We start from the raw sequence: 26,644 nt of genomic DNA, 5'->3' as shown, positions 1-26,644 counted from the left end.
TGGATATATAAAAGTCTGTGCAGTTGCTCCGGCCATGGAACCAGAAATAAATCTCTCAAATGTTCCACCTTCTTGTCCTTCTTCAGTAAGTAACTTCTTGTACTGTATAAATAAGTTTTAAAATTCACATCACTACCTACCATGGACTGAGCTGCATCCCCACCAAATTCCTATGTTGAAGCCCCAACCTCCCATGTGACCGTATTAGGGAATGAGGCTTTTGAAGGTAATTGGGGTTATGAGGTCATCAGGATGGAGCCCTCATGACAGGATCAGTGTTCTTATAAGAGCAGACACCAGAGAGCTTCCTCTCTCTCCCCCGACTCACGTGCACCAAGAAAAGGCCATGTGAGCACACACTGGCTATCTACAAGCTGGGAAGAGAACCCCTGCTAGTCCTTTTAACAGTCCCTGGATAGAACCTACCTCTCCCAGCCTCTTTACAACTCCCACTCCCTTTCCCTACACACAAACTCCCTCAGAACACCTGCTGGGTTAATCAACCACTCTTACCTAAGTTTTCAACTTCTTTATTCGGATTGACATGCTTCCTTCAGCAATAGATACATTAAAGTCAAATCAAAATCCTCCCTTCAGGCTGGGCACAGTGGCTCACTCCTGTAATCCCAGCACTTTGAGAGGGTGAAGCAGGTGGACCACTTGAGGTCAGGAGTTTGAGACCGGCCCGAGCAATATGGCGAAACCCCGTCTCTACTAAAACTACAAAAATTCACTGGGCGTGATGGTGTGCACCTGTAATCCCAACTACTCAGGAGGTTGACGCAGAAGAATCACTTGACAAACCTGGGAGGTAGAGGTTGCAGTGAGCCCAGACTGCACCACTGCACTCCAACCTGGGTGACAGAGTGAGACTCCGTCTCAAAAACAAACAAACAAACAAAACCCAAAAAACAAATCCTCCCTCCACCCAACATCCTTTTTATCTATCACCCTCTCCCTCTTCTAGTTTCTGTCCCTTCACAGTCAAACTCGCTAAAAATGCGTCTCCACTGTCCAAGTTTCATCACCTCCCATTCACTTTAAGCTCATTTCAGTATGGCTTCTCATTTCATTACTTCACAGAAGCATTTATGCTAAGCTTATCTATCTCCGTTTTGAGAAATCTTAAAAGATACTCTTTTTTTTTTGACATGTTTCATACTTTACTAAAGCATAGCATCAAGAGAGAAAATCATACAAATAATAAGGGTACAGCTGGATGAAATTTCTCAAAGGGAATCTCTTTAGGCAGGACCAGACCAAGAATCACAGCATTTCAGCCTCCCCAGATCAACCCTGTGGCTTCTTCCTCCTTGTTGCTTCTCTGCCTCCCACCCAAGGGTTACTACTTTCTTTCTTTTTTTTTTTTTTTTTCATTTTTTTTATTGCATTTTAGGTTAAAACGCCAAAAGCAATGGCAACAAAAGCCAAAATAGACAAATGGGACCTAATCAAACTCCACAGCTTCTGCACGGCAAAAGAAACAGTCAGTAGAGTGAATCGGCAACCAACAGAATGGGAAAAACTTTTGCAGTCTACCCATTTGACAAGGGGCAGATATCCAGAATTTACAAAGAACTAAAGCAGATCTACAAGAAAAAAACAAACAAGCCCATTCAAAAATGGGCGAAGGATATGAACAGATACTTTACAAAAGAAGACATACAGGAAGCCAACAAACATATGAAAAAATGCTCATCATCACTGGTCATCAGAGAAATGCAAATCAAAACCACATTGAGATACCATCTCACACCAGTTAGAATGGCGATCATTAAAAAATCGGGAAACAACAGATGCTGGAGAGGATGTGGAGAAAAGATACTCTTATTATATTCACTACCCAGTAGCACTGACCCCCATGAAACCATTTTCTTCCACTGACTCCTAGGCCATCCCTCCTCTGGATTTCCTCCCATCCCTCAAGCTATTTCTTCTCAGTCTCCTTTGCAAGTTTCTTTTTTCACCTCTCCCTTTGGACTTATTCCTAGAATTCTTCTTATTTATAAGCTCTTCTTAAGTGATCCTGCCCATTCCAATGGCTCAACTCAGGAACAACCTCTCTATCAAAGATCTCTCTCTCTCTTAATTGCTAGCTGATATATCCAGTTGCTTACTGGACATTTCCCTGTACGTGTCCCATACATCTCAAACTCATCTGATATTGTATTATCTATGTATACAGTCGCTCCAGTTAGAAACTAGGTATCATCCTTGACTCCTCTTTCTCACCTCCATATTCAGTCAGTGAATTCTGTTGATTCAATTCCCAAAATATTTCTCAGTTGATTCCCTTCTCTACTCCTTAAAGACATCAACTTATACTGATGTTCATCATTTCTTACCTGGATTATTTAAATATTCTCCCTGCCTCTAGTCTAGCCTCACTCTCCCCCAACAATGTCTCCATTCTTTTTTCAGGTTGATACTCCTTAAATGTGAATGTACTCATCTCACTTCTCTATATAAGATGCTACCATAGCCCCTACCATATAAATCCAGACTCCTATTACATTTGGCTCCTGCTTATCTTTCATCATTATCTTTCCCGAAACACACTCCGCCACTCTTTAGGCATAGAGAACCACTTTCAGTCTCTTCATTGAGTGATGCCTTCTTGTGCCTACATTTCTGTACACATGCTGCTCCTTCTATCTCCAATCCTTATCTTCCCCTTTCTTTTTCCTTTTTTTTTAGATAGGGTCTCACTCTGTCATCTAGGCTAGAGGGCAAAGGTGTGATCTCAGCTCACTGGAACCTTTGCCTCTCGAGCTCAAGTGACCCTCCCACCTCAGCCTCACCAGTATAGGCACAAACCCCCATGTCCAACTAATTTTTATATATTTTGTAGAAATGTGGTTTTGCCATATTGCTCAGGCTGGTCTTGAACTCCTGGGCTCAAGTGATCTACTTCCCAAAATGCTGGGATTAGAGGTGTGAGCCACCAAGCCTGGCTCCCACTTCATCTTAATGGCTTGGGATTGAGGCAAGCTTGAGTTCAAACTCCAGTCTGGCAGTTCTGTCTTTTAAATTCACTTAAATAAGGATTTCTTCACACCGGGCAAGGTGCTAGGAATACAAGTAGCTACTGCCTAAGGAAGCTCACAGTCCCACAAAGGAGGTAAGTACACAGAATGTCAGAATTCCCTGTGAAAGTGCTGTAAGTAAAGGAAACTAGAACAGAAGGCTTTCAGGAGGAACTAACTCCTGAGTAAGGTACTAAAGGACATTCCCCACCATATGACATATAGGAAGAGGAAGTGGTGTGTGTGTGTGTGTGTATGTGTGTGTGTGTGTGTGTGTGTGTGTGTGTTGCTGGAGCAGGGTCAGGAGACAGGGAGTAGCAGAGAGATGACTGTGCATGGTGGGCATGTTGAGTGGGAGGCACTCCTGGGACATGCAAACAGAGATGCCGACACACGCATTACACAGATAGATCTACGATGCTGCGATAAAGAGAAAGATGTTGGAGTGGAAGGCAGTCAGTACAGAGACGGCAGCTGAAACCCCAAGAACACTACCACACACTACCACCCTGTCAATGATACCATGACACTACTGTGGTAATGACAACCCACATAGAACACAGCTTTACCAAACTGATAATGTGTTTGACAGAGCTACATGCCAGGCTGAAAAGATCCTTTTCTTAGTTTCCTAAAGTGCTAGCTATTCAATGAACAAAACCTAATTTAACCAAAAAGTGAGCTAGCTACATACTCTGGGAAATTTGAAAATATATACTGCATATTTTGAAGTAATTTAGAACAAACTGGGATTATCCAGTGAAAACCGGGATATTCTGCAATTCAGCACTCAAGGAAGCCTGGACAGGGGAGGAACTGGTTTTGGTTGAGATGCTTAGGATATGCTTCTCATAGGAAGATGGCTTTTAGAGAGTCCCAAGGGATGAATGAAACTTCAGCAGGAGGGGAGAAAACACTATCACAGGCCCAGAGCCCATAAGAACACTACACCAGACTGTGTAGACAGCTTTCTCTTGATGTCCAAGAAAGCTAGTGTGTGAAAGAAGAATACTATAATGAGTTCTCAGGAAGGAGTTTGGGTGGACAGATGCCTGCTTGTGATGTCCAAGGTAAGAATCTGACAAATTATATAGAATAAAATGTGCATATTTGCTTGCAATATCCATGGACTTTCAAAAATACCAAACTTCTTGCATACTGAAAAAACTGCATTATTTTTGAGTATTTGATTATTTTAGGTTCTTGCCTTCGTATCACAAAATCCAAGTGTGTGGTCAGAATAACCTAAGGGTATTTCAAACATTAGCCCTTAATAATCATTATTTGAATCTTCAAATATTCACATAAGAAAAATAACCTTCCCAAAGATAGGTTCTAATTAAAGTCCTGGAGGCTAGGTTTTCTTTAATTTTTTCTTTGCTTCTCTATTTCCTAGGCCCAGAAAAGGATAGCACTATACTCTGAAACCTTCGCAAGAGTATTCTGTTGCTCAAGAACAAACACTCTCCAGAATAATCTAAAATCAACAGGAAATAATACAAAACCTGTGTGTGTGAGGGGGGTGTTGAATTTCAAAGCCCTTCCATCTTTGATAAATAATGATGGAATAAATAATGGAAAAAATAATCTTTGGCTGCTCAACTACACAGTTCTGCTAATGACCATAAAGAGAACACAACTTCTAAAACTTACCTCTGTACTTCCTCCTCAGCCTAACACTGGGTTAGGCTGAAGCAATAGCTCAAATCATCCAAGCTAACAAAATTCAGCAAAGTGATTCAAAAGTAAATGCATTTATTCATTCATTCACTCATTCAGCACTCACCTGGCACTTACTACATCCCAAGCTCTGTCTAGGTGCTGGAGTACATGGGATAGAAGCCATGTCCCTGCCTTCATGGAGCTGTCACTCTAAACTCAACTCAAATTTCCAGCAATGTCAAATTACACAAAGGACTTCAACTTATAAGTTTTCCTTGCAGAGGTCAGATTGAGAAACTTGCATAAAACTTAGTTAGTGTGCTGCTTCTGCTCAGAATTCAGAATGAATAAACTGTTACCCTTCCTTCAAGAACTACTTAGAGAGGGAAAAAAATCTTTCTGTATAAATAATATGATGAATTAAGAATCCCGTAACTTGGTCATGAGAAATCTCTGATTTTATTTAGTCTAATCTCCTATAAGTGATATTCCTTATAGCGTATACATAAGAGATAATCACCTATTAAAACAAGAATCCCAAAAGTATTATACATTAACATTTATTGAATCAATTTACTAACTACTCTTTGTTAATAAATTCCATAGGTGATAACAATTACGTGTTCATATGCCCAGAACTTAACAGCTGTCTCAGGAGCTATTTTGATGACGTTTGTACCATTTCCTCTCCAAAGGGCGCAGATACCTCCTTCTTTTACCATCTGTCAAAAGCCACCAAATATATTCATTTGGTCTGATTTTGAACCATGAGCCTAAAAAATAAATGCAGAATAATATAAAATACTGGTGGCATACTATTATCACTTTTTCTAAAGTAACCACACAATCTTTTTGTGTGGTTACTGCAAGTATATTTGAAATTAAAATATAGAAAAGATTGAAAAAATATATATATAATGATGGGAGGGAGTATTGCCATGATTTTAGAGGTCTGTTTCAACTCTAAAACTAAGAGTAATTGGTATCTTCAGTGTGAGAAATCAGAAAAGACAAGAAGAAAATTAAATTATGAACAACATTCATAAGATGACATTAACTAAATTGTATCATTGATATGTATCATTGTCTGATACATATCAGACAATGGAACACCTTTGAAATATGAACAAGCTCACAGAAATATTAAAGAGAAATAAAATGTATACTGCAGGTAATAATATATTATTACATTATGTATACTGCAGGTAATACCGTTTCTATTCTTGAGGAGAGGGAGTAACATATTAAGAAGAAATAGTACAGACATGAACTGTAAATGAGTCTGAAATAGTTTGGATATTATGTATATTAGGGCTAAAAACACTGGAATATATACAGCCTGAAACCAAAATAAAAATTCCACCTTCTTTGGCATATTTTGCAGCATCTCTAGGCAATAAATTCATTATAACATGTACCAATCGTGTGAGTACCAATACAATACTTGACTTATACTACAGATGTGGTAGTCATTTAAAAATACTGTACCTTATGACCACCTACAGATAAAAATTTATTAAATCTAATACACCCAAAATAATCAAATAAATCAGCTATTCCTCTGATTGTTTCAGCTAACATAAAAGGAGTGACTACCGCTCTACACACACACACACACGCACACACAGACACACACACACACACAGGTGCACTCACGGAAGGGGTTGAATCCTGAACGCCAGACATGTGGCCAGTATGAAAATGGACCCCACTAAGAACGCTCAGCACCAAAGTCTCAGGTGAGCTTCCCTGGTTGGTCTGCAACACTCTGTGCCTAGTGCCACACAACAGTGCCAGGAAAGTAAGACATGGGGACTTCACAGGGAGAGGACAACAGAAGCTCCACCCTATGAGCTGCTTTACTTGACTGATTTTCATCCATATCTTTTCCCTGTAATAAACCATAACCAGGGGTAATAAGCTTTCAGTGAGTTTTGGGAGTCCTAGAGAAGTATCAGACCTGAAGGTTGACTTTGGAAACTTTTTAAATTTGCAGAAACTAAATTCCAGAGAAATCCATTTTATTTTGAATAACTAAACTTCACAATAAAATAGGACAAAGGAAAAAACGAACACTTATTTAAGTTCTCTAAAAGTCAAGTTACTACTATTCCTAAAGAAAAACACACACTAGTCCTCTCTCGTTTTTCTTTAAAGCATTAGCTTTTCCCCTAAATATATTTTGTGATTTGGGGACATTCTGAAGGAATGCTAGCTTAAAATATTGCCAGAAATCTTTTTGTACAGAAATCTGTGGACAAATATTGAAAGTGCTGACCAAAGGTATAACAAACTTTTAAAAATATTTTGTAAACAACTACTATGTTCCAAAAGGATATTCCAGTGTGCCAGGCATTTTCACATACCTGATATTGTTTGATTCTTACAACCATTCTTGTTAGATATTCTTATCCCCATTCCAGAATGAAGGAAAATGAGACCTCAGAGGTTTCAAGCAGCATGAAAACCAGGAGCATTGGAGGCAAAGATACTCCACTCCTCCTCTCATTTGTTGTAAAGGAAAAGTTAATTCTCTGGGCCTCAGGTTCCCCCTGGAAAAATGATAAAATACCTACTTCACTGGGCTGCTGCAAGGATTAGCTGGGTTACCACAATGAGCAAATACATATTAATTTTTTTTCCTTTCCCTCTTTCCACTCTGGTCAGCCTAAGGCTACATTGCTAGTAAATAGCAAAGTCAGTCTACAGAGCCAGATCTTTTCCTGCAAACCTCAGCTTTAGAATAATTTTTAAAATTACATTGCTGCTCTATGATTCTGTATTTCAGAGTTACTTTACTTTTGGTAAAGTACATAAGAAAGAAGGGAACTATAAATAAGGAGAATCCTACAATAATGGCTAGAGATCTTTCTAAAATTAAACGTTTGAATAGTCAGAGAATCCCAAAGATTAAAAATTCATTACACACATGTATTAACGATTTAAAGTTTGGTACAATGCCATACTTTCAAGGACTGAATTTAGTGTTAACACTAACAAAATAGATACACATTTTAGGGTATAAAAGATTATTACTGAGAAATTTTAAACCTTATTTTTCAAAGCACTACATTTCTCATTGTTTCAGACAATTTAAGGCAAACCTGTACACATGATAATAAAGCTCACCTGCATCATGATTTTCAGACAGTCCAAAGGGGCAGTGCTTGTTCAAAAGACAGCACCAGCAATGCCTCCTGCCAAAAGCTGCCGCCACCGTCTGGATTTTTTTCATCTTCCATGAATTCATCTGGAATAGTTAGGCTATCCCCTATGTTAATTCCCTGTTAAAATAATAAATAAAAAGATCCCCATGCTTCTTAGTTAAAAATATATAATGCCAGAAGACATTTTTGTTTTAGAGAAGAATCATATGTTATTTTGCAGTTAATATGAACTTTTCTCCCTAGAATTTATACTAAACCAAATTGAGCACATAGATTATAAGTAGTCTATTCACAATGAACGAAGTACAGTGTCAGTTCACAAGAAATGGAAATAAACAGTAATTAGAAATATACAAAACCAACAATTACAACTTTCTTTCTTCATGGATTCATAGTAACTTTGCTTCTCTTGGTCTAGGTCAGAATGAAAGGGCAGTGTTTTGTCAGGTATAGTCAATCTTTTTTACTGTAACCACTTTTCATAAGGCTAGAAAACCATATCCAATTGGTGATGACATCAATTCTCAAATAATCCTTCCTTTATTTCAAATGTACATTTATATTATAATTTATACCATGATATGTTTTAAATATATAAATAAAAATTAAAACTCTGTATGCGAACAACTCTAAGCTCATTACCTATTGTTTATAAAAATATTTTTATAAATCTGACTTGCCATTTAAAACATGCAATAGATTCTATATAAAATTTAGCTAATGGAGAGGTATTGTTTGAAATTATCACCCTTTCAATCTATTCTACAGCACTACAGCTTGAGAGAAATAACTCTATAATAATATTTTTACAACTCTATTATCTAAAATGTTTTGGCATAAAAAATTTTACAGGCAAAAGTGCAAGGGGAAGGAGCTATCCTATGGTAGTAACTATCTCTTCTTTCATTTTACTATCAATAAAATGGAGATACTTCTATAGCCTCAACTGTTATCAACTACCTTAAAAATACAGTAAGAATCATGTAAATAAAACTTCACACAGTGTAAAATGTATCGTGGCAACTGAATTGAGCTACTAGTATAGTATTATTCTATACTCATAGCTGAGACAGCACTAATCACCAACAATTTTCTAATGCTTTATGTAATCTTAGGTATTGTTACTAGTGGCAATGTGAACTGCTTCATTTAATGCATATTTAATTTAGCAAAATCCATGAATAAGTGTTGAAGATAAGCCTATTAAGGGGGAAAAAATTAACCTCCTTCAGAGAGTTCCCAATGGTTTCAGATGTAGACTGCACAATAATGGAACTTGGTTTACATCAGTATACAGAATATTAATGAAACAATCAAAATTTGAAAGTTTTGTAGAAAACAAACTGGTATGAAATGCCATCTAAGCTAAGCAGATGAAGCAAAAAGATTCTGTAACCTTTAATGATTATTTTAAATGCCGTATGCCAGAGATAAACCTAGGCAATCTGAACAAACAAGGAAACAGATTCTTAGCAACCATGAGGTGCTGAGATTATTTGGGTAATGTAGTATCTATAAAAAGCAAAAGCCTACAACTTTTACACTTCCCTATGGCAGAAACTTAAATGCCAATAAAAGCTAGAGAGCTTATTCATCAAGATGGTACTTCTCCCAAGTTTTCAGGATGAACACTTATGCAGTCTTGGGTGGTGGTTGTTTTTGTTGTTGTTGTTGTTGTTGTTGTTGTTGTTGTTTTAATGTTCTATAAATCTATGCCTAACAGGATAAATAGAACTCTACAGGTTAAGGAGCTACTGGGACTCAGGTATCCTGGCCTGTAAGTGTTAGAGTGTTATTGAGTGACAACTGTACCTATGGTTTATAGCTCCAAATAAGCATAAATACACGAAGTATACTTACTGTGGAATGTTTCCAGAAACGGATAATTTCCTCAATGTCTGTAATGGGATTAAATAAGTAGTCGTCTCCCCATTCATTCCAGTCCACTGTCATTGTTCCACCTGCATCAATGCTGAAAATGTTTGAAAATGATCAAAGAACGAAACTAAATTGATAAAACTAACATTATTGGCCATTTCACAGAAAAGTTTCTTTTCTAACTTAATATTCGTATTAAATTAAAAACCCGATTTGCAAGTATACGTTATTGGAAATGGCAGCAAGCAAATGGTCCTGTCAGATAGTTTTAATTATTTAGATAAAAATGGGCCCCCAAAATTACAGCCAGCTCACTAAAGACTACTTTCAGCACTCTGTCAAACTCTGTCAATGAGCTACAAAACACAAAAACTGAAAGATAAAATATTGAAAGGTGGTAATGAATGGATTCATTACTCATTTTCTTCCTGCACTTAGTGGATCAAGAGGATAATTCTTAATATTCTGTTGTAACATTTGAATGTAGTCTTGAAATATTCTAAACATGCTTTCAATTTCCTACAAGTTAGAAAAATTAACAGTGATTGTAAAAAATCTAACTCTCAGTGACTGAGCCTCTGAGTTTTAAGAAATCCTTGTACCTCATTTTCAATCTTAAAATTAACATATTGCAGTCTTAAATATTTATCATTAATATTTGGTTTGTTTCACAAGTTTCTTGGTAATAACATCATTTGTATCTATTTTCTCCTAAGAGAAACTCTGAATGTGCCAGGATTTTGACTGTTTTGTTCTCTTCTTTAGGCCACCTCTTCCAGTGACTGGCACAAAGAAGGTGCTCGTTTATCTGCTGAATTAACAGATGCCTCTAAAAAATGCTTTGGTGCATCCTACAAATTCTATTCTATAATTTGCGTTCCCCAGAATTTTATCAACCAGCTTAAAAATCTTATGTCTTCATAGCGAATTTTAAAATGTGGTGACACTATTTTTATTAGTGATTTTACTATATAATCCATTATTATTAATGGATTATTATAATCTAGTATTTATTATAATCTATTATTAATAGATTATTAATAATTAATATTAGCATAGTTGATATTAACATAGCTACCCTATAGCTGATATTAACATAGCTACCCCAGATTTGTTTTTCGATTAGTAAGACTTTATTTTGCTTGTCCTTTCATCTGACAATCTCTGTCTTCTAACAAAGTTTCCATTAATTTTTATTAATTGAGGACTAAACTGAGAAAGTCTAAACCGATCAGAAGGTGACTATCTTCTAAATTACTCTCCACCAACCTCAAACCCCCAGGGAAACTGGATAAAAATGTTATTTAGCCCACTCCATTTGAGAATGGATATGAAGGGAAATCATGTCTCAACATTACTGCAGGGTACATTTTAGTGGAGCTTTACTGTACTTGAATTTATTTCTCACACATTACCTATTGCTTTCTAATTATCTCATTCTTTCTATGTTTCTCCCTCTCCTCTTCACTGGATTGTTTGAAACTTATGCTTATGTATTTATTTTCTTATTCCATTTATTTCCTCCATGGTTTGGAAGTTATATACTCAACTACTATAGTTTCAGTGGTTTACCTTGAAATTTTACCATATACATAACAAAATCTAAAGTTAATGTTTGCCCCACTATCCTAAATAAGAATTTTAGAACAGTTTAAAACAAATAATCATCTCCCCTCTTGACTTACATATAATCATTTTCTAGTACTGTAGTTGTCCTTTTTCTTAGAACCCACAAATGGGTCATTATTATCATATTCATGGCTGTTTACAGATTGCTGAAAAAATCTATACACCACTAGCTAAGAGGTGGCCCACTATAGTCTAGAAAGTACCAAGAAACACTGTTTGACCCATTCCCTACACGTGCTGCTTCCAGTGCTATCTGTGCCTTTCCCTAACTATCTCCCACCCACCCTTTTCACTAGGATAATTCTATTCACTCTTTAACAGATTCTTCAATATTTTCTGAGTCCATTATTGCAATGTGGTGGACATAGAACTGTTAGCCGGATACATATGCTCTGCGCCCTCAGTGGGAAGAACAGGCACTAAACAAAAGCAAGCAATAGTCAATATTCACTGAGCATTTGCCAGGCATTGTTTTAAGTATTTCACGTGTTAACTCATTTAATCCTAAAAACAAGCCCATGTATTTACTATACTCTTCATTTTACAGACAAAAAGAGTCTAAGAATTTTGTTATAGGTCACAAGGCTAGTAAGTAGAGTAGAATTAAGTGTTTCAACCCAGGAATTCTAACTCTAAACTGTACTCCTAACCACTGAGCTATACAAATGAGCCAATGATTACAAACCATAAGAGCCATGCAGCAGAGAAACAAGTTGCATAGACAAAGAATAACTGGAGTGAAGTGTGCCAACGTTCTCATTAATTGTGGAGAAAGAAACTTAGAGATAAGAAAATGAGAGGAAACAGGGGAAATGAGATGGAGATGAAAGTCTAACAGAAAAATGGATTTTTACTTGAGAGCAGAAGATAATTATGATATATGTGAAACACATGTTTCAGAGGGAATGCCTGCTTCAGCAACTTCCTATCTATAGCTTCTATTGAACAGGTGTAAGTAGGAGGCTTTATTGAAACCCAGTGACTCCTCTCTTATGCCCTGATGACCCCGTCACAGCTGTTTCAATCAGCACCGTGTCACCGTTTAGTGTTGTTTTAAATAAACACCCAAGACTGGGTAATTTATGAGGCTTATTCGGCTCACAGTTCTACAGCATGGCACCAACATCTGCTTAGTTTCTGGTGAGACCTCAGGAAGCTTTTACTCATGGCTAATGGCAAAGGGGGAGCAAGTGTGTCAGACAGTGAGAGAAGGACAAGTAAAATGAAGTGCCAGGCTCTTATAAACAATCAGCTCTCATGAACTAATAGAGTTCACTTATCACAAAGCCATTAAAGAAGGATCCACTCCTGTGACCCAAACAACCCCAGTTAGTCCATAATTCCAACACCAGAGGTCACATTTCAACATGAGATTTGGAGGGGACAAATATCCAAACCATATCAAGCACCATTCAGATTTTTTTCCCATGAATTCAGATTTGGGATACAAAGAGATAGTAAAAAGGAAGAAAACAAGCTGACATTTGGAGTGACATGAGTAACACCAATGGCTAAATACTTGAGGGAAGGTCCATGATGGTTATGTACCTATAGGAAACTGGTTACATTCTGTCTTTAAAAATTGTTTCTAATATTTTTACTGAAGAAGTATAAACACTAGTAATAATGGTAATAGCCCAAAAGTACAAAAAGAACCCTAAGTCATCCATCAAAGAAATATAAACACAAATGACATATCGAAACAACAATGAGATATCACTTCATGCCAATTATCTATTAGTCAGGGTTCTCTAGAGAAGCAGAACCAATGGATGATTAAAATCAAAAGAAATCAAAAGACCAGCTGGATACGGTGGTTCATGCCTGTAATCCCACCTCTTTGGTAGGCCAAGGTGGGTGGATTACTTGAGCCCAGGATTTTGATACCAGCCTAGATGATACGGTTTGACTGTGTCCCCACCCAAATCTCATCTTGAATTGTAGTTTTCATAATCTCTATGTGCCATGGAAGAGACTCACAAGAAAATGAGTGAGTTCTCACAAGAGCTGATGGTTTTAAAGGGGCTTTTCCCTCTTTGCTCAGCGCTTCTCCTTCCCTTGCCCATATGAAGAAGGACATGTTTGCTTCCCCTTCTGCTACGATTATAAGTTACATGAGTCCTCCCCAGCCATGTAGAACTGTGAGTCAATTAAACCTCTTTCATTACAAATTACTCAGTCTCAGGCAGTTCTTTATAGCACTGTGAGAACTGACTAATACAGTAAATTGGTAACAGGAGTGGGGTGCTATAAGGATACCCAAAAATGTAGAAATGATTTTGGAACTAGATAACAGGCAGAGTTCGGAACAGTTTGGAAGGCTCAAAAGAAGACAGGGAAATGGTGAGAATGTTTGAAACTTCTTCAAGATGTGGAGGGCTCAGAAGACAAAAATATGTGGGAATGTTTAGAACTTCCCAGAGACTTGTTGAAAGGCTTTGAACAAAATACGATAGTCATATGACCAGTGAAGTCCAGGCTGAGGGGATCTCTGATGGAGTTGAGGAACTTGTTGGAAAATGGAGCAAAGATGACTTTTGCTGTGCTTTACAAAAGAGACTGGTGGCTTTTTGCCCCTGTCCTAGGGATCTGTGAAACTTTGAACCTGACAGAGATGATTTAGGGTATTAGGCTGAAAAAAATTCTAAGTGGCAAAGCACTCAAGAGGAATTAGAGAGTAAAAGTTTGGCAAATTTGCAGCCTGATGATATGATAGAAAAGAAAAACCTATGGTCTGAGGAAAAAAATTCAAGCCAGCTGAAGAAATTTGCATAAGTAACAAGGAGTGAAATGTTAATCAAAGCAATGACTCCAGGGGATTTCAGAGGTCTTCACAGAAGGCCCTCCTGTCACAGGCCCAGAGGCCCAGGAGAAAAAAATGGTTTCAGGGACCAGGCCTAGGGCCTTGCTGCTTTATGCAGTCTCAGGATTTGATGCCCTGCATCCCAGCCATGGTTAAAAGGGGCTAAGGTACAGCTTGCACCATGGCTTCAGAAGGTGCAACCCCCAAGCCTTGGCAGCTTCCACATGGTGCTGAGTATGCGGGTGCACAGAAGCCAAGAACTGAAGTTTGAGAACCTCTGCCTAGATTTCAGAGGATGTATGGAAATGCCTGGATGTCCCTAGAGAAGTTTGTTGCAGAGGTGGAGCCCTCAAGGAGAACCTTGGCTAGGGCAGTGCAGAAGGGAAATGTGGGGATGGAGCCCCAACACAGACTCCCCATTGGAGCACTGCATAATGGAACTGTGAAAAGAGGGCCACCATCCGCTAGACCCCAGAATAGTATATTTACTGACAGCCTGTGCTGTGCACCTGGAAAAGCCACAGACATGCAAAACCAGCCTGTGAAGGCAGCCAGGGGAGGGGCTGTATCCTGCAAAGCCACAGGGGTGGAGATGCCCACGGCCATGGGAGCCCACCACTTGCATTAGTGTGAGCTGAATTTGTGACATGATGTCAAAGGAGGTCATTTTGGAGCTTTAAGATTGCCCCACTGGATTTTGGACTTGCATGAGGCCTGTAGTCCCTTCATTTTGGCCAATTTCTCCCAGTGGGAACAAGTGTTTTTACTCAATGCCTGTATCCCCATTGTATCTAGGAATTATAATAACTAACTTGCTTTTGATTTTACAGGCTCATAGGCAGAAGGGACTTGCCTGGTCTCAGATAAGACCTTGGAATTTTGGGTTAATGCTGGAATGAGTTAAGACTCTGGGGGACTGTTGGGAAGGCATAATTGTGTTTTGAAATGTGAGAACATGAGATTTTGGAGGGGCTAGGGGCAAAATGATATAGTTTGACTGTGTCCTCACCCATATCTCATCTTGAATTGTAGTTCCAATAATCCCCACGTGTCATGGGAGAGATCCAGTGGCGGGTAATTGAATCATGGGGAAGGTTACTCTCATCCTGATGTTCTTATGATAGTGATTGAGTTCTCATGAGATCTCATGATTTTATGAGTATTTTCCCTCTTTGCTAGGCACTTGTCTTCCTGCCATCATGTGAAGAAGGACGTGTTTGCTTCCCCTTTTACCATGATTGTAAGTTTCCCAAGGGCTCCCCAGCCAAGCAAAACTCTGAGTTAGGTAAACCTCTTTCCTTATAAATTACCTAGTCTCAGGCAGTTCTTTATAGCAGCATGAGAATGGACTAACACACTAGGCAACATGGCAAAACTTTGTCCCTACAAAAAATATAAAAATTAGCCAGTCATTGTGGTACACGCTTGTGGGTCCAGGTACTCAGGAGGTGGGAGGATCAATTGAGCCAGGGAGGTTGAGGCTGCAATTAGCCATGATTGTATGTACCATTGCACTCCAGATGGGATGACAGAGCAAGACCCTGTCCAAAAAATATAAAAATCAAAAAGACAGACAGTAATGAATATTGATATGGCTATGGAAAAACAGATTCATTGCTACTGGGATTATAAAATGGAACACTCACTTTAGAAACAGTTTGGAAGTTCTTCAAAATATTAAAGATATTTAATTAAATATTAAAGAATCTCTAGACATTCTTTATGAAGGTCATTCTCAGACAAAGCCAGTCTGCAAAGACTGAAATAAGTGCCTACCTCTTCAAATGCACTAACATAAACACATGGCCGCAAGCATCAGTAGCAATCAGTAACACATGACATCACTAACAACCATCCCTAAAGAAACAGAGATGAACAGATAAAGAATTCAAAATAACTGCTTTAAGAAAGCTCAGCCAAATTCAAGAAAATACAAAGAAACAATTCAATGAAATTAGAAAAATAACCAGTGACTACAATGAAAAAGGTAGTAAAAAGACTGAAATAATAAAAGAAAAAAAAATCAAACAGAAATCACGGGGCTGAAAAATAGAATGAACAAAATAAAAATACAATGTGGGAGCATCAACTATAGGAGTGATTAAGAAAAAGAAAGAAACTGCGAACTCAAATACAGGTTATCTGAAAATACACAGAGGAGAATAAAGACTGAAAGTGAATGAAGAAAGCTTACAAGATTCGTGGAACAGCATCAAAAAAGCAAAGTTCTGAGTCACAGTAGTTAAAGAATAAGAAAAGAAAGATAAAGGGGGTAAAAAGCTTACTTAAAGAAACAGCAATGGAAAATTTTTCCAAACCTGGAGAAAGATGTAAATATCGACATACAAGAAAGTCAAAGGTCTCTAGTCCGATTCAATCCAAACAAGGCTACCCCAAGACATATTACAATCAAACTCAAAGACAATGAGAGGATCCTGAAAACAGCAAGAAAAAGAAGCAGATAACATCTAAGAGAGTCCCAATATGGTTAGCAGCAGACAAGTCAGGAGAGAAAGGGATGATATATTCAAAGTGCTACAGGAGAAAACTACCAACCAAGAGTAATGTACCCAGCAAAGTGTCCTTCAGAAATAAAGGAGAGATACTTCCTCAGACAAACAATAGCTGAGGGAGATAATCATGACAACACCTAATTTACAAGAAATGTAAAAGGAGTTCCTCAAGCTGAGAGAAAAAGATGCTAATGGGTAACACGAAAACATCTGAAAGTGTAACACTGACTGATAAAAGAAAGTACACAGGTAAATACAAAATACTCTAATACTGTGATTGTGGTAGGCAAATCTCTTATATCTTTAGTGGGAAAGATAAAAAACAAAACTATTAAAAGTAATAATAGCTACAATAATTTGTTAAGAGATATACAATATAAAATGTGTAAACTGTGGCATCAAAGATTCAAAATGTCAGGGGATTAAGTAAAAGTGTAGACTTTTTTGTTTAGGGGGTAGTTTAGTAATCAAAATTAAGTTATCAAGTTTAAATAAAATATTTTAACTCCAGATTTTTTTGGTAGCCTCTTAGTAACCATAAACCAAAAACCAATAGTAGGTACAAAGAAAATAAAAAGCAAGAAATCAAAACATACCACTAGAGAAAATCACTTAACCACACACACACACAAAAGAAGACAGCAAGAGAAGAAGAAAATAATAAAGGATCTACAAAAGAACCATGAAACAATGAACAAAATGGCAGTATTAAGTCCTTGTCTATCAATAATTACCTCGAAAATAAGTGGATTAAATTATCTAATCAAAAGACATAGTGTCTCAGTGGATTAAGAAAGTAAGACTCAACTATATGCTGCCCATAGCAGACTCGCTTCTTCTGTAAAAATACACACAGACTGATGGTGAGAGAATGGAAAAAGATATTCCATGCAAACAGAAACCAAAAGAAAGCAGGAGTAACTATACTTACATCACATAAAACAGACTTTAAGTCAGAAATTGTAAAAAAGAAACAAAGATTCTAGTGAATTCAATAAGAGGATATAACAACAAGTTATATGAAAATACTTTTACTCCAGTTCCCTCACTTTGAATGTTCAGTGTCATAATTTATATTGTCATAATTTTATATTGCACATCCCTTAATAAATTATGCAGCTATTGTTTTGTATAAATATGTATGAGCCCAACATCAGAGCACCTAAATATAAAAACCAAACATTAACAGGTCTGAAAAGAGAGAGACTGCAATACAGTAATAGTAGGAGACTTCAACACCCTATCTTAAGCTTTTAACAAATAATCTAAACAGAAAATAATAAGAAACATCAGACTTAAACTGTACTCTAGGCCAAATGGACCAATCAAACATAAAACATTTCACCTAACAGCAGGAGACTACACATTATTCTCAACTGCACATGTAACACACACCAGGGGAGATCATATGTTAGGCCACAAAACAAGTCTTAACAAATTTAAGAAGAGTGAAATCATATCAAGTTATTTTTTCTGACCACAATAATATAAAACTAGAAATCAGTATCAGAGGTACTTCAGCAAATTGACAAAGACATGGAAATTAAACAACATGCTCCTGAATCATCAGTGGGTCAAGGAAGAAACTGAAAGGGAAATTCAGAAATTTCCTGAGATTAAAAAAAATGGAAATGCAGCATATCAAAAACCCATGGAACACAGCAAAAGCAGTTTTAAGAGCAAAGTTTATGGCAGTAAATACCTATATAAAAACAAAAAAACCTCAAATAAACAATCTAACATTATACCTAAAGGAATTACAAAGACAAGAACAAACTGTGCCCAAAGCTAGTATAATAGAAGGAAGAAAATAATAAAAATCAGAAGAAAGGTAAATAAAATAAAGACAAAAATAGAAAAAAGCAATAAAACTGAGAGTTGGATTTTGGAAAGTTAGATAAAATTGACAAACCTTTGGCAAGCCTAAGAAGGGAGAAGACAAAATCAGAAATGAAACAGGACACATTACAACTGATATGACATAAATACATAAGATCGTAAGATGCTTATGAACAATTAAATGCCAACAACAGCAAAATATTATGCCTGCAGTCTCAATCATTCAGTCACTGAGGCAGGAGGATCACCGGAGCCCAGGTGTTCAAGGCCTGGAAAACATGATGAGACCCAATCTATTAAATAAAAAAGAAAAGAAAAGAAAGAAAGAAAGAAAGAAATGAAAAAAAGAAAAATCAATAGTGTTTCTATACACTAATAGTGAACTATCTGAAAAGAAATCAAGAAGAAAGCAATTCCATTTATAGTAGTTACAAAAAAATTAAATACTTAGGATAAATTTAACCAAAGAAATGAAAGACTTCTACAAGAAAATCAGTAAAACACTGATGAAAGAAACTGAAGAAACAAATAAATAAAAAGATACCTTGTGTTCCTGGATTGGAAGAATTAATATTGTTAAAATGACCATACTATCCAAAGCAAACTACAGATTCAATACAACTGCTATTGAAAATACCAATGATTTGCTTCACAGAAATAGAAAAATAATCCTCAAATTCACATGGAAACACAAAAGATTCTGAATAGCTAAAGCAACCTTGAGCAAAAAGAATAAAGCTGGAGGTATCACACTACCTAACTTCAAAATATACTACAAAGCTAAAGTAGCATAAAGAGTATGGTTAATGAGGTTTGGGCTTAAGATAAAGATTTCTAAAAAAGAGCTGGCATAAAAATTTCCCCCTGTGGGAAAGTTAGGCCTATAAGTGCTGAAAAACTTTTACTAACCAAACACCTTATCATAAACTGGAATTATGCTTGGTGCATCTGCCCTGAGGGCACTGCTTTGACTGGTGTAAAAACAGACACACAGACCAATGGAGCAGAATAGAAAGCCCAGAAATAAATCCACACACTTACAAGCAACTGATTTTTAACAAAGTTACTAAGAATACACAATAGAAAACAGTCTTTTGAATAAACGATGTTGAGAAAACTAGATATCCAAATGCAGAAGAATGAAATTAGGCCCTTATCTTACACAGTATACAGACATCAATTCAAAATGGATTAAAGAAGTTAATGTAGACCCCAAACTATGAAACTACTAGGAGAAAACATAGAAGGAAAGCTCCACACCATCAGACTTGGCAATGGTTTTTTTGATATGACACCAAAAGCACAGGCAACAAACGCAATAATACACAGGTAAGACTACATCAAACTGCAAATATCCTGCAGAGCCAAGGAAACAATCAATAAGAGTGAAGAGACACCTACAGCATGGGGGGTAGTATCTGCAAACTATACATCTGATAAAGGGTTAATATCCAAACTAAGGAACTCAAACAACTCAATAGCAAGAAAACAAATAACCTAAGTAAAAATGAGCAAAAAATCTGAATACACATTTTTCAAAGACATGCAAATGGCTAAAAAGTACATGAAAAAAATGCACAATATCACCAATTACCACAGAAATGCAAATAAAAACCACAATGAGATATCACCTCATACCACACTTAGAATGACTATTATCAAAGAGACAAAAGATAACAAGTGTTGGCAAGTATGTAGAGAAAAGGAAACCTTTGCGCCTTATTGGTGAGGATGTAAATTAATACAGCCATTATTGAAAGCAGTATGGAGTGCCTTAAAAAATTAAATGTAGAACTACCGTATGATCCTGGAATCTCACCACTGGATATGTGTGTGTGTGTGTGTGTGTGTGTGTGTGTGTGTGTGTGTGTACACATATATATACATATATAAAATGAAATCAGTATGTCAAAAAGGCTTGTGCATTCCCATGTTTATTATAGCACTATTCGCAATAGCCAAGATATGGAATCAACCTAAGTGTCCACCAATGCATGAATAGAGAAAATGTGCTATACATACACAATAGAAAACTATTCAGCCATAAAAAAGAAGGAAATCCTGTTATTTGCAACAACAAGAATGAAATAAGCCAGGTAAAGATAAATGCTGCATGATCTCACTCATATGTGGAATCTAAAAAAGTTGATCTCATAGAATCAGAGAGCAGAATAGTTTGGGGGTGGGGTATGGTTTGGGGAGATATTGGCCAAAGGACTCAAATTTTCAGCTCGACAGGAGGAATAAGTTCAAGAGCTCCACTGTACAACATGATGATCACAATTAATAAAAAAAAATTCTTGAAAAATACTAAGAGAATAGATGTAAAGTGTTCTCACCACAGAAATCATAACTATGAGATGTATCGTGTAAATTAGCTAGACAATTATATATATATTGTCATTCCACAATGTATATATACTTTAAAACATCATGTTGTACATGATACATATGATTCTGTAAATTTAAAAATAAATAAATGTTTTAAATCACTGAATTGTACAATTTAGAAAAGTGAATTTACGCTATGTGAATTACATCTCAATAAAGCTGCTGGCCTGGCATGGTGGTTCATTCCTGTAATCCTAGCACTTTGGGAGGCTGAGGTAGGCGGATCTCCTCATGTCAGGAGTTTGAGATGAGCCTGGCCAATATGGTGAAATCCTGTCTCTAGTAAAAATTTAAAAAATTAGCCAGGCATGGTGGTGCATGCCTGTAGTCCCAACTACTAAGGAGGCTGAGGAAGGAGAATTGCTTGAACTTGGGAGGCAGAGGTTGCAGTGAGCCAAGATCACACCATTACACTACAGCCTGAGCAGCAGAGTGAGACTCTGTCTCAAAATTTAAAAAAAAAAAAGTCCTCATAAAATACTTACATTAAAAATTATGTAGTTACTTTTAAATATCCAACCCTCTTCATTAACCTTTGCTATGGGCTGAACCATATCCCTCCAGAATCCAAATGTTGAGGCCCTAACCTCTCATGTGATTATATCTGAAGATAATAGCATCTTTAGGGGGTAAAGTGAAATGAAGTCATAAGAATGAAACTCTGATCTAACAGGACTATGCTCTTGTAAGAGGAAGCAAGAGAAAGGTCTCTTTCTCTCTCTCTGCCATCTGACAATACAGTGAGAAAGCATCCATCTGCAAGCCAGAAAGAGAGACCTCACCACAACCCAACCACGCTGGCACTCTTATCTTAATCTTCTAGCTCCCAGACACGTGAGAAAATAAATTTCTGTTGTTTAATGCATCCAGCCTATGGTATTTTGTTATGGCAGCTAAGCCAATACTTCTTAGTCTACTTCTGAAACTTGGGCTTAGAATTTGCATTATTTTTAAAACTGTCATAAAAAATAAAATAATATGATTTCTGGCCTAACAGCCAGGGAGAAACCCTCACTTTCCTAGAAGAATGTTGACTTTAGAAGCAGAATATTATATGCTCTATATCTCTCACTGTCTAAATTCTATTTATCTTCTTTTCATGTTTCAGGTTCCATTTCCTCAGGAAAGTGCTTCTCATCCAGTGCTAACAAAAGTCATTATGTGCTCGGCCTTGAGACTTTGAGCTTTTCTATTGAGCAGCTGTCTATCAAAGAAATTATGCTGAGAGAGAAGGGATGAAAATTAGAAATTTTTTTTAGACAACATGAGGACTAAAAACATTCACAGCAATATTAATACAATGTAATTGTCCTTTTCTGTTTTATGTTCTCATAAAAAATCAGTCCCTGCCCTGTGTTTGTAGCAAGAGAGTATTTGAGAGCACCTGGGCTGCAGAGATCACTGCTCTGTCCTGAGAAATAAAAAATTAAGGCTCGAAAAGTCTGGCTTATATAGTCAAACTGATTGCCCCGGATAATAAAGTTAAAATTTGGATCTCTCTTTTCCGAAAGTTAAAATAGGTATTTCTTTGTTAGCCAGGAGAGCTTAGTGATTTCCTGTTTTTCCAGTCACATGTAGGTTAAATAATGTGATCAATCTGCTAGGCTTCTTAGTTTGAATCCATGAATTTTAATGTCACATTAGAAACAAATAAAAAAGTAACACCAAAACTCCTTATCTCCTTATCTACAGAGTTAAAACTGTACTTCCTGCCATTCCACTATCTCTTGAGGCCTCACAAGAAAGAGTCCAGTCTGAGGTTACACTTCCCATTCCTATACTTTAGATAAATGTACACAAACAAAACGAACGAGAGGAAAAAAGAAAGATCTTAGATATACATAATGAAGACTAGTGAGGTGTTTTAAAGCCACACTTAGAAACACAGAGTTCTAATGCAGCATATTAAAGCAAAAAGTCAATTGTTGACCAAGATGAAGAGCTTACCTTTGAAGAATTAACTTTGCCTGTTTTTCAGAAATAGATAGACCCAGTGTCTGGAGAGACTGGACAATTTTTGAAGCCTCAATTTTTCCTTTAAAGAAATAAAAAGGGCAAAAAATAAAACTTAGAACTGACAAGAACCACAGAAACAATGAATTTCAAATCTCTCATTTAATAGAAAGCTTTACACTGATTAGGGCAAAATTATGCACTTAGGTGAGTTACAGATTTGCTTAAATGCCTATCCCAACATCAATATTCAAAATTTAACAAATGCATCAAATAAATAAACACACATTTTTAAAAATTCAGTAATTATAACAGCCCTATAGATAAATAATATTCCTCCAAAGAGACCGACTTCTCAAGTGGCCTTACCAAGTAATGTGATTAAGAAGTAGCAGAACTAAGATCCAGATCAAGATATTCTAACTCTGAGATAAATTCAATTAAACTAGGATCTACTCATTTTTAAAGTACCTAATTCTACATTTTTAATAAATTGCTAGACATTTTACCACTCAAAACATCATACTATATGATGGAGTTAAAGAGAAGTAGAAAATGAGGAAATAGACTATTCTTTTAACAATCTGGCAGTAAAAATAAAGGGAGCAAGGATAAAAGAACAATAAAAGACAGAAAATTTTAGTGTTAAGGAAATTTGAGCATGTTTGTAGACATAGGAGAACAATCAGAACAGAGGAAGAAAGAGAAAAGATAAAATAAAATGGAAGCAATAAATATAAGTACTGCTGTATTTTCTTCTAGCAGCTCACAGGCTCATGAGAATCCTAAGATTACGGTACATGAAACAGAGTAAAACAAAAACAAAGTAAGAGAGGGTCTGGTGCTGAAGCAGCATGAGCAGCAGACTTCTCTAGAAAAAGAAGAAGATAAAAATTACTGTCAGCAGGTGAAACGACAGACTTTGTTGGAGAAAGGACCTTGGAGAGAAGACAGGATTCTGAGAGAATCCTCCTGAAGAGAAGGAAGGAGCAGCATGAGAATCTTGATCATGTAAGGACAGTGAGAGCCAGCATCTGTTAGCAATTAAGTTATGCAAATATCATTCTGAATAGTCTCCTTTAGAACTGCACTCTTAAAGAGATATGGTCAATTCTCATTACTCACAGTAATCATGTTCTACAAAGTTCTATATTCATTGCACTGAATTAGCAAACACTGAACCATTGTTCATAAAGGACATACAGGGTTAGGTTCCTGTGAGCTTCTGATCACAACACTTCCATCAGTTGATCAATACATAACTTTTCATCTGTCTGTTTCTGTTTGAAGACACCTCATTTAAAGTATTTGTTGATTCACTAACATTGAATTTGGGGCAAAGCTTATCTAATGCATCTATTTTCTCCAAAAGGCATGCCATGACTTTCTTGCACTTAGGCACACTAGTCAGCACTTCAGCACTACATTTGGGGAACATTTTAAAAAGCAAATTACCAACAAAAAAACAAAAATGCAAAAACTGGCATAAAATAGACCTTGAAAGGGATAGTTATCAGTTAATAGTATGAGAGCTGAAACAAGAAGACAGACTATTGCCTTATTCTACTAGCTAAGAATATGCATGCTGAGCAACTCAAGTTTTTCACTGCTCTGTGCATGTCCATGAATGCCTGGGAAAGTACTGTGAATATATATTTTGGGGTTACTTTTGGTGAGTAAGCAAATTTGCAAATACAGAAATCTCACAGAATGAGGATCAACTGTACATGTTTTATATTAAGGAAGTCTGAAAAATAAAAATATAAACCTCTAATGCCACATTGTTTTAAAATAAACAAACATGGTAAATTAAGGGAACATTGCATAGATTTGCTACAAATAAACCATTACAATTTAATCTTTAATTATTTCCTGTTTCATTTAGAATTTTATGAAATGAACAGTTGATGTGTACACAACTTACATACTGGGATGATCGACCTCTGATTATCTGCCAATTGATCTTAAGGTAGCTACATCTCTCAGCTACTGCCTCCCATAACAGCACACAGACAATCTGATCTGCAACTGAACTGCAGAGGATCCATGTTGGAATGAAAGTTTGCAGGCAATAAGGAAAGCTGAATTTTGCTAGAAGACTGGACTAAGGCTAGGCTTGGGGGCATATATTGTAAGACTTATTGGGGGTGACAAATATTCCAACATTACTACTGTCCAACCCAAACTCAGCTCTTCCTGGCTGAGAGTCATGGACTTGAACTTTAATCACCAAAACCATTTAAAGAGTTTAGTTTGTTTGAGGGAAATTGCTTTGAATTTAACTTTAATTTTCAGTGTAAATCAGGGGATGGCAAACTATAACCCTCAAGCCAAATACAGTCTATTAACTATTTTTGTAAATATAGTTATATTGGAAATCAGCCACACCCATTCATTTACATATTGTCCATGGCTGCTTTTGAGGTACCACAGCAGAGATAAGTAGCTACAACTGAGGCCATATGACCCACAAAGCTAAAATATTTGCTATCTAGACTTCTGGACAAAAAAGTTTGCTGACCTCAGATATGAACCACATTTCCTCTCAATCTATTTGTTTAACCTGTTTCATTAATAAGAAGTCTGTAAATGAAATGATTCTGACTCTTTACAAGTAGGGAGGAGTTTGGGGCTGCATTATAATTTTATAAATTCTCTCTTCCTGTTAAAGGTTGCCTCTGTTGATGAGGGCTTCGAGACTCTCTTTCTAATTAGAATTAGATAAGGTCTTCAGAGTAGGGCCCCCATGATGGGACTAGTAGCTTTATAAGAGGAGGAGGAGAGATCTGAGGTAGCCCGCTGACAGAGTAAGAGGCCCTCACCGGATTCAGTCCTTCAACTTTGAACTTACCAGCCTCCAGAACCATAAGAAATAAATTTCATTTCTTCATAAATTACCCAGTGTGTGGTATTACGTTATAGCAACTGTAAACAGATTAAGACAAACTCCAATCTATTAATCGAAATAGAGAAGTCATAATCACAACTGGGAGGCACATACTTAAATGTTTAAATGCTATTTTTTCCTTAATTTCCAGGATCAGAGAATATCTTCTCTAAATTAATTCTTTCAAAAATGCTATCAAATGCAAGATAATCTGAAAGTTTTTTTTTTAATTTGAGAATATACAATTGTCATTCCTGTCTAGAAATAAAAACAAATCTCTCTTTACTAGAGGGAAAGAAAATGTAATTATTATTTTTAAACTACAGGTTTAAGTCAAATCAGCATAATGTTCCACAGTTAAAATTTACAACAGGCCCTGCCCACAGTTTTTAATTCAGCAATGTAATTCATTACATTTCAAAGTAATGAAAAAAAAAGCTATCTATATGTTTTCTTCACTAAATAGTAAGAACTCTACATAAAAATCACATTACTAAGAAAAATAAGTATTAACACAAATAATAATTATCATGTAAACCCAGAGAGATTATACAAGCATCCTTTAGACTGATGGAAGCATGAGAAATGCTTCTTCATAGCTGGTGATAAATACAAAAGAAAGACACACCGTCATTATTTTTGTCCAAACTCTTAAATGCCAATTTCATTTCTTCTCATGGTCTTTAAGGTACTTCATAAATTCTTCAAAATCCAGCTTCCCATCTTCGTTGCCATATCCAGTAGTAAAAATTTTCTATAAAAAAACAAAAAACATTAGAGATAAGTTATTGCCAATATGGGCTGATACACTAAATTATTTCTACACATATTTCATGCAGATTGACTGTTTTCCTAAAAAACTACAGTACTATTTTGGGCCAGATATGTTATCATTC

The 26,644-nt window shown here is 36.5% G+C and overlaps 1 protein-coding gene across 1 annotated transcript; it reads right to left on the bottom strand.

The window, feature by feature from the left end:
* On the bottom strand, nt 1-26,644 carry LOC141580605 (mitochondrial adenyl nucleotide antiporter SLC25A24-like). The gene is made up of 5 exons (XM_074382495.1): nt 26,377-26,644; nt 22,856-22,943; nt 9,716-9,827; nt 7,818-7,972; nt 1-102 (listed from the first exon to the last, which is right to left on the bottom strand). The coding sequence occupies exons 1-4, from the start codon at nt 26,414-26,416 to the stop codon at nt 7,832-7,834; spliced, it is 381 nt and encodes a 126-aa protein (XP_074238596.1). The 5' UTR covers nt 26,417-26,644; the 3' UTR covers nt 1-102; nt 7,818-7,831.

Source organism: Saimiri boliviensis, chromosome 12 (assembly GCF_048565385.1).
Source record: "Saimiri boliviensis isolate mSaiBol1 chromosome 12, mSaiBol1.pri, whole genome shotgun sequence".
Taxonomy (NCBI): Eukaryota; Metazoa; Chordata; class Mammalia; order Primates; family Cebidae; genus Saimiri; species Saimiri boliviensis.
The sequence above is the reverse complement of the archived record's forward strand: the minus strand, read 5'-3'. Positions and strand labels throughout refer to the sequence as shown.

Excerpts from the sequence above, each read along its gene's own strand:
- LOC141580605 (XM_074382495.1), bottom strand. The coding sequence starts at position 26,416 with ATGAAATTGGCATTTAAGAGTTTGGACAAAAATAATGACG. Across the intron at positions 22,944-26,376 it reads TTTGGACAAAAATAATGACG|GAAAAATTGAGGCTTCAAAA; the intron begins GTGTGTCTTTCT and ends ATTTCTTTAAAG. Across the intron at positions 7,973-9,715 it reads GTTTCTGGAAACATTCCACA|GGAATTAACATAGGGGATAG; the intron begins GTAAGTATACTT and ends TTATTTTAACAG.